Below are 13,572 nucleotides of genomic sequence, written 5' to 3'. Positions count from 1 at the left end.
CTTAGGTATCATTTTTTTTTTATCATTTTAAGTTTCTCTTTCATTGCTTCAATCTATTTATTGTTCTTCGCCGCCTCTTCAAAATATACAGGCTCATAAACAACAATATTGTTATTTTCATAAATCTCAAATAAGAATCTTTCATCAATATTGTTGTTAATAATCTATCAAGTTAATAATTCCTGCTTCTTTATTGATGATTCTTACTTCTTTTCTGGTTGCTTTTATTTTCGTTGTTTATTTTTTATGAAGTTAACATTTTGCTTGCTAATTTTTTTTTATTTTGAGGTTAAAGATTTTATAAGTTTTTAATAAATTGCTGTATTTAATGAACACTCTTGATTTAGTTTTGTTTTTTTTGTTTTTAACCTGTGGCATGTGATTAAAATAAAGAAAACCAAATATTTTTGAAGGCAACCAAAGGAAGCACATGAGTGAAACAAAGGCGGTTTTTACTCATTCAACACTATCTAATTATAAAAAAAATTAAAGAACCACTCTATCAAAGCGAAGCTTCATTTCATTTATATATTTTAACATTACACACAAGGACGATATTGTAACAGAGGCCGCAGCCATATATATATATTTATTCATATTAAAGTAACGTAATTAATTTGTTATTGGGCAACAATAACTTGTTGCCTTCAATTTGAGCAGGATTATCATGTTTCTAGATACCACATCTGGTTGTCATTATCTAGGGATTCCCAAAGAAATATTTGTTGAGGGACTTCTGTTTGACCATTGCGCAAATCCATTACCAGTTCAGTGACAACATTGATAATGGCTTTATCAGAGGACCTATATTTCCAAACTATATAATCAGACGAACTGAAGTTGCATGGGAGAACGAGAATGTCGCTTCCTTGGGTTAGGTCATTACAAGTGAGGCACATGCTAAGGTCCGTCTCTGTCCGCAAAGTACCATCTGTATAGAACTCCCATTTTTGCTCTTTTGTGTCGGCCTTGCAATCCACTAGCTTGGGTACGTATCTGTTTACTGAAACGCAGAGTTTACTGCCTGCCCCGACGATGGACAACGGCCTTGAATCATTGATAGCCTTCCTGCCTTCTACGGAGGCATGCAGTCGAATTACAGGGCCGGGATGTGTATTAATGCCACCATCGTTTGCCACGACATGGTGATCGTGAATTGCCACTAACACAACCCATAGTGCCACCAACTGCAAAATCCAAACTTTCATGTTTCCTTCCATTATGGATCGTGGGAATTTCCAAATCTCACCTGTAAAAATAGATGAAGAGTGTCAATTCTTGAAGTACTAGGTGGACGTTAATCCACACCAGTTAACATATTTAATCATTTTCTGCTTTCATATCCCATATGTTCTTCATTAATAGCGGCAGAAGTAGGCATGAATCAATTCGCACTTGCTTCCAAGCCTCGCTAAGGGAAACTAATTATCAAACAATTCCATATGTTTTATGAAATGTCATATATTCTTAGATGCATGAAGAAAAAGTGAAGTGTGCCTGCGTGCGTACGTGCAGCAAGAGCAAGAACAAAAAACAAACGATAAATTGTAAGTGAAGAGCTTAAATAATTTAACCTTCAATGGAAATGAAAGTTTCCAAATAAGGGGAATAAACTAGCTGATAACCTGTGAGGATGCCTGTGATTGAGAAGATTAAGAAGAAAGCTAGAGTGCTTGTGGTTTTTTGGAGCATAACCTGCCTCGCTTTTATAAGGGCTCCTGGCTGCAGGTCCCCAACCACTCGCATATATGTTTTTTTATATATCCAATGATTCAGCATTCATATATAAGCTAGAGGGCTGAAAATATCAATGTGCGGAAGCTTATGTTTAAGAAGATGAGGAAGAGAGAAAGACTACTGCTAAGGATTAAAGTAATCAGAGAGCCATTAAACCAGGTGCAAACGCTACTCATGTATCCGTGTACGTATCACATAGCTGGTTTATTTTTATTTTTTTTCATTATTATTATTATTATCAGCAGTGAAAGTCCACTTGCTTCGTATAATTTAAAACCTCAATCACATACTAAATATAAATATTACATCGTATATTCTTTGTTTAAGCAATGAAATTGTTCGAATTATATATAATCCTGCAGACAAACAACAATTTGATAGTAATGTTATCCAGTCAAGTTAAACTATACGTGTTCAACCTACACATATATAATCATAATTGGTTTTGTTTTTTTAATATCAATACGTAAAAGCCAATATAGACTATGGATTCAAAACACGGTTTAGGATTCAATATAGACTCTCTCTTTATTTTTATTACAAGGATCTTTTTTTTTAATTACAAGGATTATCTATATGTTAGCAGCACACAATAAATAAGATGAGATGCGATTGCAGTGCATACCGAGTAATAATCTCAAGTCGTCGTGGCTCTGAAACACAAGGTGATATAGGTGGAAGTACCAAAAAAAAAAAAAACATCAAACACAGACACAAAGGAATTCTATGAGAAAGGATTGATATAAAAATTCTAATTAAAAATTTTATTACTAAATACTTTTATTTTTATGTAGTCTGTTTCTCCTTCAATAAATTCAAAATTCAACATAAATCAACAAGGAAACCTGAAAATAAAAGAAATATAATAAAAATCCTAAAACAAATTAAAAAACCATAAATAAAACTAAAAAAATAAAAAAAGAGTTCTACACAAATAAAGAATCAAACCATAAATCTACTAGAAAAATATAATAAATCTCAAACAGTAACTTTTTAATATTATTAGAAGGTTTTTCTCATAACTACAAAGTTTTAATCTTATAGAAAAAAAGCATATGAAATCATCTAATAAAATATCAGTTTAATCAAATAGTTAAATTAAAAATTATATTTATTAATATAAAGCTATATATTAGGAAAAAAAAATACTTACATTAGTCTCCCTGAAATGAAAAAAACTTGTTCTTGAGTTTAAATTATTGTTACTTCGATCTTGTAAATGTTCAATCAAGACTTTACAACTTTTTATTTTCTTTGCTTCATGTGTATAATATTTTTAAATATCAACTTCAATATCTTCATCTTAAAATTTATATAAGAAATAATAATTAATAATTTATTTCTCTTTCACTGACTTTTACAATAATAAATTTTATATCTCATACTTTATGAATATGCTTTGCATCTATATAATATTTGAACATATTTATATTTGTAATAATAGTAAACTTGTAATAAAAAAAGATCAACATGACTTAAATAAAAAAAAATTATTGATCACATTTCATATATTTTTTTATTCAACTTCTAACTTATTAATATAGACAACATTAATGATATCATTACTATCATTAGATAGCATGCCTCTCTAAAAAATTTATAACTTTTTAAATAAATCTAAAACTTGATATAAACTAACAAGAAAACCGCTAATCTAAACAAAACTAGGAAAGAGCTCTAAATAATGCTGAGAATTTGATAAAATAGTTCTAAATCCAAAGAAAAGAAATATTAAACCAACTTGGAAAATTATTGGAAAGTCTTTCTAACCTCAGCATGAAAATAATGGCTAGTACTAGAAAAACAATTCTTGCATCACAAGGACGGTTTAACAGAGGCCGCAGCAAAATTTATTCATATTAAAGTAACGTAACTATTATAGTACAATAATAATTTGTTTCCTTTAATTGGAGCAGAATTAGTCATGATTTCAAGATACCAGTGCTGGTTTGCTCCATTATCTGTTGGCCAAAGAATTATTTGTCGGGCGACTGTTGTTATAGAGCTGCGCATATCCATTACCATTTCAGTGGGCACCATTCACAATGGCCTTATCAGGGTCCCTATATCGCCAGACTATATAACCAGACGAACTGAAGCTGCATGGAAGAACGAGAATGTCATTTCTGTTCGCACAGTACCAACTGTACAGAACCCCCATTGTTGCTCTTTTGTGTCGGTCTTGCAATCCACTGGCAGCGGCGAGAATCTGTTTACTGAAACGCAGAGATTGCCGCTTGCCCCAACAACGGACAACGGCCTTGAATAATTTTTAAAATTCGTACCTTCTCCGGAGGCATACATTCGAATTATAGGATCGGGAAGTGTATACATGCCGGATATGTGTATATTTGGTGCCAAGAGCTCTTACCAGGGTGGTTTTTTAAGATTAAAAAAAGAAGCTTCCTCTAAAGTTTTCCTCGGGATTCTCCAACAAGGACCTCAGCTTAAGAATTAAAAGAAAAACTATGAATATATAATGTTGAATTCAATATCAAGTTACATATTTGCTAGTTAAATACTCTATAGTTGCTTGCTTATTTGGAAATTAGTTAAATACTCTATAGTTGCTATCAAGTTACATATTTGCTAGTTAAATACTCTATAGTTGCTCGCTTATTTGGAAATTATGTACATGTATAGAGAACAAACGAAGAGTGGATATGGCATTGCTTGATCTCATGCCGGCATGTCAAACATTTAAAAAAGCCAATGCTTCTTTCTTGCTACTCTGGTGGGGACATCTGCAGGCATAGACAGCATCCATTAAAGCTATTAGTTTGAAAAAAATATTGCTGTGCTGCTGAGGGTAAAACAAGCTCCGACTATTGGTCTGTCCCTCACCTCCATTTGCATACAATGAATTGTAATGAACTTCGCTCCAAAAGCTCAGCCAAAGTTCTGGAAACAAGAGCAGTCATTATATCAGGAAGTAGAGAATAATGAAAAGATAGCTCGGCGAAATGGAGGGGGGGGGGGATTTCATTGTTAAAGACAGCTTGACTTGCTTGATAACTTAAGAATTGTTTCTGCGGTGACCAGATTTATTATAGATTTTTTCCGCAAAGAATTTTGTAGGATAGCCTACTTTGAAGAGAGGAAAAGTACAAAACAGGAAAATCAAGTATAGCCTACTTTGAAACATGTAACAGGTTATAGTGATCCATCTTTGTTAGGAAAATTCTTCTTCTCAATTCCCCATCCCTTATCCTGGTTAGCTTCAAAATTCCCACAACATTGAGAAGCAGAGGAGGTGATAATTAGGAAATAAAGTATCCAGCTTCTCTCAAGACAGGTAAAGCACGCAGACTTGCAAAGGTAGAATAATAATAAATAAGATTTGGACTTTCAATGTACTCTACAGTAATCAAATTTAACACAGAAATCCATTTAACAATAAGCATGATACACATGTTGTGATGACCTCTGGGATATGGTATAAAGATTTAGATCTACCTCTTGTGGGACTTTTGTCTTTGGGCATGATCTCGATATAGCATGTGTCCCGGAAAGATGTTACCAAACAAATTTTGGCTCCAAACTGAATTCATGCCCAAAAGAGGTCAAGGGATAACCATTGCATAACACAAGCAGATAATAGTTACAAAAAACGAAAACAATTAGGCTTCATGTATAGTCTTCAGGGAAATGGATCCATTCAATAAATTAGAAAAAATCAATAAAGGAGCAAAAAGAGTTAGATTTCTGCTTACTTGATCTGCCGCTGCCTGTAGAGTTAGATGATCCCCCCACTCCCCTGGCCTAGTATCATGGAAGGTTTCACACACAAAATGAATTAGAGTGCAGCTTAATTTTTTGTAAGCAGGGTTTCCATTTTTTGCAGGAAAAAAACTAGCATGCATCACCATAGAAATCTAACTTTTTCATCTTCTTCAAATAGCTTCTGTACTTCATGGGGACATATCCCTCATATGATTTTCTGAAATGCTTTAGCTGAAAAGGAAGATAAATGAAACAATGATAAGAAAATAGTAGCATGACAAAGCAATTTCATAGAAAATATATAAACTATGTAGTCTATATAGCAGACTCATGCACAGCACCAGACACTTGGATGTATTAGAAGTTGGCCATTAGTAGCATTTTGCAACATGCATAACCTCTCCATCCCCAGGCATGATGAATTAGTAAAGTCATGTGTAGAGATGTATCAACAATACCTGCTTGACTATTTTCTTCCTCACATGTTTGTGGTAATCTGGACTGCGGAACAATTGGTCTGCTAATGCTCGAAACTGTCAAATAAATCAAACCAATGCTTTGTAAGCACTTCTGTGATGGAGTTCTCACAGTGACTTATAGGACTCAATCAGACATCCATGCTAGTACAGTTACAAATAAACAGTTCATTTGAAGAAATGAAATTGGTAATTGTAGCTACTACACCTGGCAATTCCCATCGCCCTCGATTTGCAGTTCTTCTAAACCATATGTTGTCAACCTGAAAGAAAACCAATTATTAGGATAAACAAAAGATAAACCATACTCTTTGCATATAAAAGAAACCAATGTTTTGAAATCAGATGGTAAAAACCATTTATTCAATATTTTAACAATATGCACATTAGATGCCATCAAGCCAGCATTTACAATCTTTACTTAAACAGCACAAATCAAAGTCTATACGTGGAAAAATATGCTTGCCATGCTCAAAACAAATCTACAAAAAGGATGCTAGCAACTGAAACTAAATTCATTACAGGAATGAGAAAAGGCAACCACGTAAAAATAGATAACAATTATAGGCCCGCCACATTACATAATAGCTAAAAGTGAAATGCACCAAGTAAGTGATCAAAGAATGAATACGAAGTAGTATGAAGGGTGCATCACATTACATACTAGCTAAAAGTGAAATGCACCAAGTGGTCCAAGAATGAATAAGAAACAGTATGAAGGGTGGATGACAAAATCACAACCTTTCAGACAGCCGCTCATGGTCTAAGGTTGCATCATTGACATCAGGTATCTCACCATTCACCCGTGGAGTGTGCTGGCAAAACATTAAATCTATGATTATTCATATGGCTTAATAAACACCAAGAAGTTATTCAACAGCAGGAGGAAATAACAAAACAAAAAAGGACAACAATTATGTGTATTTGTTTACCTCTTTACCTCTCACTGGTCAATATAGAGTATAAACTAGGTTAAAATAAATATATAACCAATCACAAGCGTTGAAGGAAGTGCCAGATATGTTGTATAATAACAGCAGTTGTTGAAGAATCCATTGAGCACTTCCTACTCTGTTCCTCAACATACATGCTTGTTGCAAGCTAATGTGAAGGTAAAGAGAACATACACAAGGCAACCCTTACTTTCAGCAAGGAACTACAGGTTGCATACTTGGCTCATGCAGCCACATAATTCACATTGTTTTTGTTAATGGTTCCTTGTATTTTTAGGGACTGATTGTTTTAATCTTTTATTTTTTGGATGACGTATTGGATAGGTACATGCGTGTTCACTGGGTGATGAGGCATGCTTCTTAACTTTTGGATTTGGGTTATTGTTTACTTAATTAGGCTTCACTGCAAGGAGTAATTTAACGGCCAAAGATATGAAATCAGCTGCATATTTTGCTTATTTATAAATGGAAGTTAGATACACATACACGAAATGCCCTGCTGCGCCATGAGTACCTAGATTTATCCGCTGTTTTGCTTAAATTAAGAAGTGATATCACCACAAGTTTTTACCCGTCATAACTAACACCCAAGACTGCACTATAGATTGGTACAGCATTGCATATCAGCAGCCTGTTTTGTTGGCGCACGAGGTTGATAGAGGTTAAAATTTACTTTAATTTAACAAATTGGCCTTTCCATACACTATACAATGAAACAAAAAAATGCACCGAGCATGTGAAATTGAAATGTCATATCTGTGTAAGCATGTAGTATGGGCTGGAAAATATAGATGTGAAAAGGAAAATACTGGTATGGAGTCCAAATGCGACAGTCTCTTCCCAAGTGTTCCAGCAACTTGAGAACTTTCATCTTCTGCTAAGATGCTTGCAATGGTTTGGTCATCCTCTATGTCCGGAAAGCTGCTATTCAAACTCGAAGTCGAGCTCACACTTGCATTGCTATTGCTTTCAGTCATACTATGCCAACATCAACAAATCCAGCTAATTCTAACCTACAAAACAAGCAAAGGCAAGGCATCAAATCTGAATATCAATAGCAAATTCCAAATCTATAGATGCGCAAATTTCTATACAAGATGATGGCAAACTTCAAAATTAAGAATATATGTTCCTCCGAGCAAACAGCATTCATTAATCCAAAGATTTTAACCAAACCATTCATCAATTTCACAAATTGAATACTAAAATAGCCACAGACTACTTTTCCGGCTAGTGTGCCCCCTAAGCCTTTCACCTAGCCTTCTAAATTAATCAAGGATCGCGTATCAAATTACCTTCTTTAGCTGAATCAATCTCCAAATAGAAACTAATCAAATCATTCTTCCCTTCCAATTTTCTCAGCAACCAAACATAGCAAAAAAATCAAACAAGAAAAACTCTAGACAACCAATTCAACAGCAAGAGAAATTCAAAAGCTCACACGAACCAGCCAAGAACAAACCTGAAACTCGAAACTTGAGGAAAGAACAAAGAAAACCCAGTATAAAACTTGAACTTTACCAGCTGATAAAACAGTTGAAATGAAAAGATTCAATCTTTATAGTGAGTTTCAATGTTAGATGTTTCTTTTCAATTCCCAGAAACCAAACAAGCCAAAAAAAAAAAAAATGAACCCAGTTGAATAAATGACATGAAAGGTCAAACCATATAATAGACATAAAGAAAAAGGCAATACTTTATTAGACAAAGGGAAAAGAGAAAGAATAATAAGTTACCAAGATATGAAACGGTGAAGAAGAAGGTTTTTGCTTGTGTTGGTGATAGACTCCAAGCCTTCAACTATTCTTTAGACAGATAAATATATTTATAGATAGATTACTAGATAAACGAGTCTTCTACTCAACGTTCTTCTCTTTTTCCCGACAAGAAACCAACACTTAGAAGGTAGTGTTCGATAGGTGTTACGAGTTGTATTTTATTTTAAAATATATTAAAAAAATATTTTTTTATTTTAAAATATTATTTTATCAAAATAATCTAAAAATACTAAAAAAAATCAATAAACTTATTAAAAAAACAAAAATGACAGAATCTTGGTGTTGAAGAATCAGAAGGAAGATAACGACCCTGCTTTTGGAAAGATAGGAGCATGAACCTCGCCCGAGTTCTGTCTGTGGAGCTATTTTCAGAAGCTTTACATGAATCAAGAGCACGGAAAATCAAGAAAACGAACTAGAGCGCTCCCTGGTTTCCCAATGAACGGAGTTTCCCTTGCATTTACTAAAGTGTATTTAAGAAAATTTAATAATTGTTTTTTTAATATTGACTTAAAAAAAAGTCTCTTTTCTCACTAGATTGACCCTTTAGATTACTTGTAGTATTTACATTACAATTAATTTATCATGTGAAAAAAAAAACACAATTTGAATTTTCTTTAAATTTCTTATTTTTCAAAAATTCTTTAGAATCTAAGTGTTTATTTTCTTTTATATCAGCATATTAAAATAATAATAAAAAATATTAAATTGATATTTTTTTCAATATAATTTTTTTTTAAAAAAGAATTAAAATAAAAGTTTTTGCATTCGGTTCTCAATGTTGAATCATTAAATTTGGATAGGCTTGTTTTACAAATTCAAATACGACTAGTTTTTTTTTTTAAAAAAAAAATGATTAAAGATGAATTTAACTTTTCCATCCTCATCCCATGTTTGTTGGATTCGTGAGAAATAATCTTTTTCTCTATAAAACTTGGGGCAAGTTAAAAAATTTCTCATTAACACACTGAGAAAAACAAACATTAAATTGATATAAATACTAAATCTCAATATAACTATGAACATTAATTAAATATGAATAAAAATGAGATAGATTAATTTAAAAAAAATACTTTAATAGATAAATTCTCAAGAAGTATATTTCACGAAAAACTAATAATAACGATGGTGTGAGATTGAGTTTTTCACATAACCGGAGGCAACGTTCCTTGTACCCATCTTTATTTATTTTACATCTTTATTTATTTTATTATAGAAAACACTAAAAGGTTAAAGTTTTTAATTGTACACTTAAATTGTCATTCTCTTATTTTACTGTGGACTCTTTTTTTTTATCCTGAAATTTTTTTTACATCATTGCATCTTTTTTGGGCTAAATAAAAGGATAGTTGAATTGGATTTGTTGACCGAAAATAAAATTAAAAAAATATCAAAATGAAAAAGATGTTACAAATAAATGATGGTTTTAAAGTTCTCCTAAAAAAAAGTTCATTTTGTCCTCACACTTCACATATTATATATATTTGATCCCGCAATACTTTTTTAATTTGATTTTAGTATAAAAAAATATTTTTGTTATTTTTTAGTGCTTGATTTAAAAAATAAGAGGGAGATTGCTGAATTTTAGTAATGAAAAGAAAAAATTATTGTTGGTTCCAATTTCAATCATTAAAATAGTTGATCATTTTGTCACATGATTACATATGAAAAGAGGAATTCAATTTATATTTTTTTTCTTATACTAAAAGTGCATAAAAAAATAGATATGAAATCGAGAAGATTTTTAGTTTCTATTTGATTTTTACTTTCAAATAGTTTTTTATTTTTTCAAGTTCATTTTTTTGGCCATTATAATAGCTAAAATCTAAGCAAAGTTAAAAAGCATGTTATCTAACTTATTTTTTTAAAAAATAATTGGTCTCAAGTGCTAGTCTGCCTTTTTAAATGCCTTACTTTTTTTCTTCCTATAATTTAGCTTTTTCTAAAAAATCATGTTTTTTTATATTTGTTGTTTAAAATATTTTTTCTAATTTATATTTAAATTAATAAACCTTCTCTCTATTTTTTATTTTTTGTATTTAGCTTTTTTAAATAGTGATTGTTTTTAAGTATTTATTTTTTGAAGAGATTTTTCTAATCCATTCATAATTTTCCTTTTTATGTTTTATATAATTGAATTTTAGTTTAAAAAATAAAAACTTTTTCATGGATTGCATTTCTAATAAGTGCAACATTGCGACTTATTTATTTTTTCTCTTTGATTTTATTCAATTAATTTTAAGTATATGTTCATTTTTACTATTATTTGATTGAAATTCATTTATAATTTTCTTTTTTATGTTTTACATGATCGAACTTTATTTTAAAAAATAAAAACTTATTTATGGATAGCATTTCTAATAAGTACAACTTTTCAATTTATTTTTTTCGCTTTGATTTTATTCAATGAATTTTACATGTATATTCATTTTTACTATTACCTGATTAAATAAAAAAATATTTTGTATATACAGGGTCATTGAATAGAATAGGTTAAATGAACCATGTTGCAAAATAAAATATCTTGATCTACATCTATTTCTTGATTTTTTAAAATACATATTTAATTATCTTTAATAATATTTTTTATTTTTTGATATATATGTTTCTCGATTTATTTAATTAAATACATGTATAAGTTTCTCAATTCATATTTAATATATTTTTATGCAAGAAAATATGTCAAAAAAAGCATACATATTATATTAAAATATTTATTTTTAATATTAACATATTAAAACAATACAAACAAAACTCGATTTTTTTTTTTTAATAATTTTCAAAACGCCGCGGAACCTCAATATGAAACACTGCCTTAGAGCAGCTCCAACGGACGAGGCATACGGAGAGCTAAAACTGTTTTGCCTATTTAATTGTTTCTGTTCATGTTCCAACGGGCAAGCTAAACAAATAGCCATTTTGGCTATTTGTTTTGTTAACAGCCATTTCTACATTTAACTGTAGAAATGGCTATTTTTATAGCCATTGGCCAACGGCTATTTTTATAGCCGTTGGCTAATAATTTTTTTTTTTAAATATAGAATAAATTTTCTATAAATACATGAAGAAAAAATTTGTAGTTTAAATTTTTGTATTGTGCCTCATCCTTCTCTCAAATTTAAAAAAAAAACAAGAATCAATTATTCTCCGATTAATTATTAACATCGGTTGTGTTAATTAGCTGAAATTAAAAGGTATGCTTGTTTAAAAGTTTTTTTATTTTTTATATCTCTTTATTTTTTAGACCTTTTGTTGTTAATTTAATATTTGTGATGAGGTTTATTTCTTTATTCTTTGATGTTTTTAATATGGATTAAGAAAGACAATTTATATTTATGTTGTTATCTTTGATAAAATTGAGAGGAATTAATAATGGTAGTTGATATTGATAAAAAGATTGAGTTACATATTTAAAATTTATTTTTTATTGTATGTCTTAATTTGAGGTCAATTCTATTTTGTCCTTTTGAAAATGCAATTAAACTAGTATATCGATTCTATTTTAGTTCCAAAAAATGGTCAAATTATTATTAAAACAAGTAGGAGGCAATGCTTATTATTAATTCGCATGTATGAAAACTACAAAATTATTAGACATTGAATGCGAGCTTCTTTTATACTCTCTTGTAAAGTTTTAACTTGAGTTTTTTTTTAATGTAGATGGATTCAAATTTTCCAAGCTCTTTTACCAACTTTCTTATGAGTGAGTCAGAAGATATTCTCTCTCAACCAAGTGATTCTAATCAATTAATTGATGACTTAACATGCTCGAATTTAAATGTCCATTCGGCAAAAAAATCACAAAGAAGTAAAAATTTCTCACCAGAGGAGGATTGTTTACTCGTCTCTGCATGGCTAAATACAAGCAAGGATCCAATTACAGGAGTTGAACAACAAACAAAACAGTTTTGGGCTCGTGTACATGCTTGCTTTGTAGATAATGGAGGAAACTTGAATAATCATTCACAAATAAGTATCTCAAGTAGATGGCAAGAAATAAATAGAGAAGTCGGTAAATTCGTTGGATTTGTTACTCAAATTGAAAATCGTCAGCAAAGTGGAATGACTGAAGAATCAAGGGTAAGTTTATATTCATTTTTATGTTAAATTGTTTAACATATATTTTAATATTATTTAATTTATTTATTTTTTTACCAGATTAATGATGCTCGGCAAATGTATGCTTCTTGCGTTGGCAAACGATTTCAACTAGAACATTGCTGGGTTATTTTAAGAAAAGAACCCAAATGATAATTTGAGCGTGCAAGTCAACATCAAAGGTCAAATAAGAAACAAAAAGGTCATGTCAATGCAAGTCCAGCTTCATCAACTCCATCCACCCCTGATGCTGTGAGTTTAGGAGAAGATAGTGAACCGTTGATTTATCAAGATAGACCAATCGGTCAGAAGGCTGCAAAGGAACGACTTAAACGTAGACAAGGAAAAGATAAAGTTGGGGATGTAACTGTAACGAATCTCTTACAACAATTCAGGGATACTCTAGTTGAAATTGAGGATCAGAAGAAACAAGACAGGAAAATTATGTTAGAGCAACAAGCCATGATGATTCAACAAAGTCAAGAGAAACAAGAATTGGACAGGATTGAGAAAGAAGAACAAATTATGAAAATGGATATTTCTAATTTGGATCCAATTTCTGCAGCGTATTTTCAAAATAGAAAGTTAGAAATTATGCAAAAGAGGGGTTTTGATTTTTAATTAACTTTGATTGATTTATTGTAATGTAATGTATTTTTAATTAAATATGTAGAAAATTCTTGGTTATTTTAAATACATTGTTATGAAATTGATATCAATTCATAATACTTTTTTAAAGTTCCTCTAACATTTAACAATAACAAGTAGGATTAATTAACTTAAAAGATAACAAACATAATGAAAAAA

The 13,572-nt window shown here is 30.7% G+C and overlaps 1 protein-coding gene and 1 long non-coding RNA gene across 6 annotated transcripts; one reads left to right on the top strand and one right to left on the bottom strand.

The window, feature by feature from the left end:
- Positions 1 to 4,187: 4,187 nt before the first annotated feature.
- On the bottom strand, positions 4,188 to 8,733 carry LOC105133682 (OTU domain-containing protein DDB_G0284757-like). 5 transcript variants are annotated; one of them, XR_843845.1, is made up of 11 exons: positions 8,626 to 8,733; positions 7,699 to 7,902; positions 6,678 to 6,751; positions 6,145 to 6,199; positions 5,919 to 5,993; positions 5,618 to 5,691; positions 5,451 to 5,499; positions 5,194 to 5,278; positions 4,582 to 4,638; positions 4,358 to 4,481; positions 4,188 to 4,278 (listed from the first exon to the last, which is right to left on the bottom strand). XR_843845.1 is itself a non-coding variant. In XM_011037770.1 (10 exons), exons 2-10 carry the CDS (start codon positions 7,864 to 7,866, stop codon positions 4,438 to 4,440), a joined length of 681 nt encoding a protein of 226 aa, XP_011036072.1. In that variant the 5' UTR covers positions 7,867 to 7,902; positions 8,626 to 8,733; the 3' UTR covers positions 4,315 to 4,437. The 5 variants fall into 5 exon arrangements, 4 of the variants coding, with proteins under 4 accessions (XP_011036072.1, XP_011036075.1, XP_011036073.1 ...); XM_011037770.1 differs by lacking the exon at positions 4,188 to 4,278 and having other exon boundaries at positions 4,315 to 4,481; XM_011037773.1 differs by lacking the exon at positions 4,188 to 4,278 and having other exon boundaries at positions 4,315 to 4,481; positions 7,699 to 7,897; positions 8,626 to 8,719.
- Positions 8,734 to 12,317: 3,584 nt separating this feature from the next.
- LOC105133681 (uncharacterized) lies at positions 12,318 to 13,181 on the top strand. Its single transcript, XR_843844.1, has 2 exons — positions 12,318 to 12,747; positions 12,826 to 13,181. It is a non-coding gene; the product is annotated as an uncharacterized LOC105133681 (long non-coding RNA).
- The last annotated feature ends 391 nt before the right edge of the window (positions 13,182 to 13,572 follow it).

The sequence above is a fragment of the Populus euphratica genome, unplaced genomic scaffold, assembly GCF_000495115.2.
Source record: "Populus euphratica unplaced genomic scaffold, PopEup_1.0 scaffold36.1, whole genome shotgun sequence".
Taxonomy (NCBI): domain Eukaryota; kingdom Viridiplantae; phylum Streptophyta; class Magnoliopsida; order Malpighiales; family Salicaceae; genus Populus; species Populus euphratica.
The sequence above is the reverse complement of the archived record's forward strand: the minus strand, read 5'-3'. Positions and strand labels throughout refer to the sequence as shown.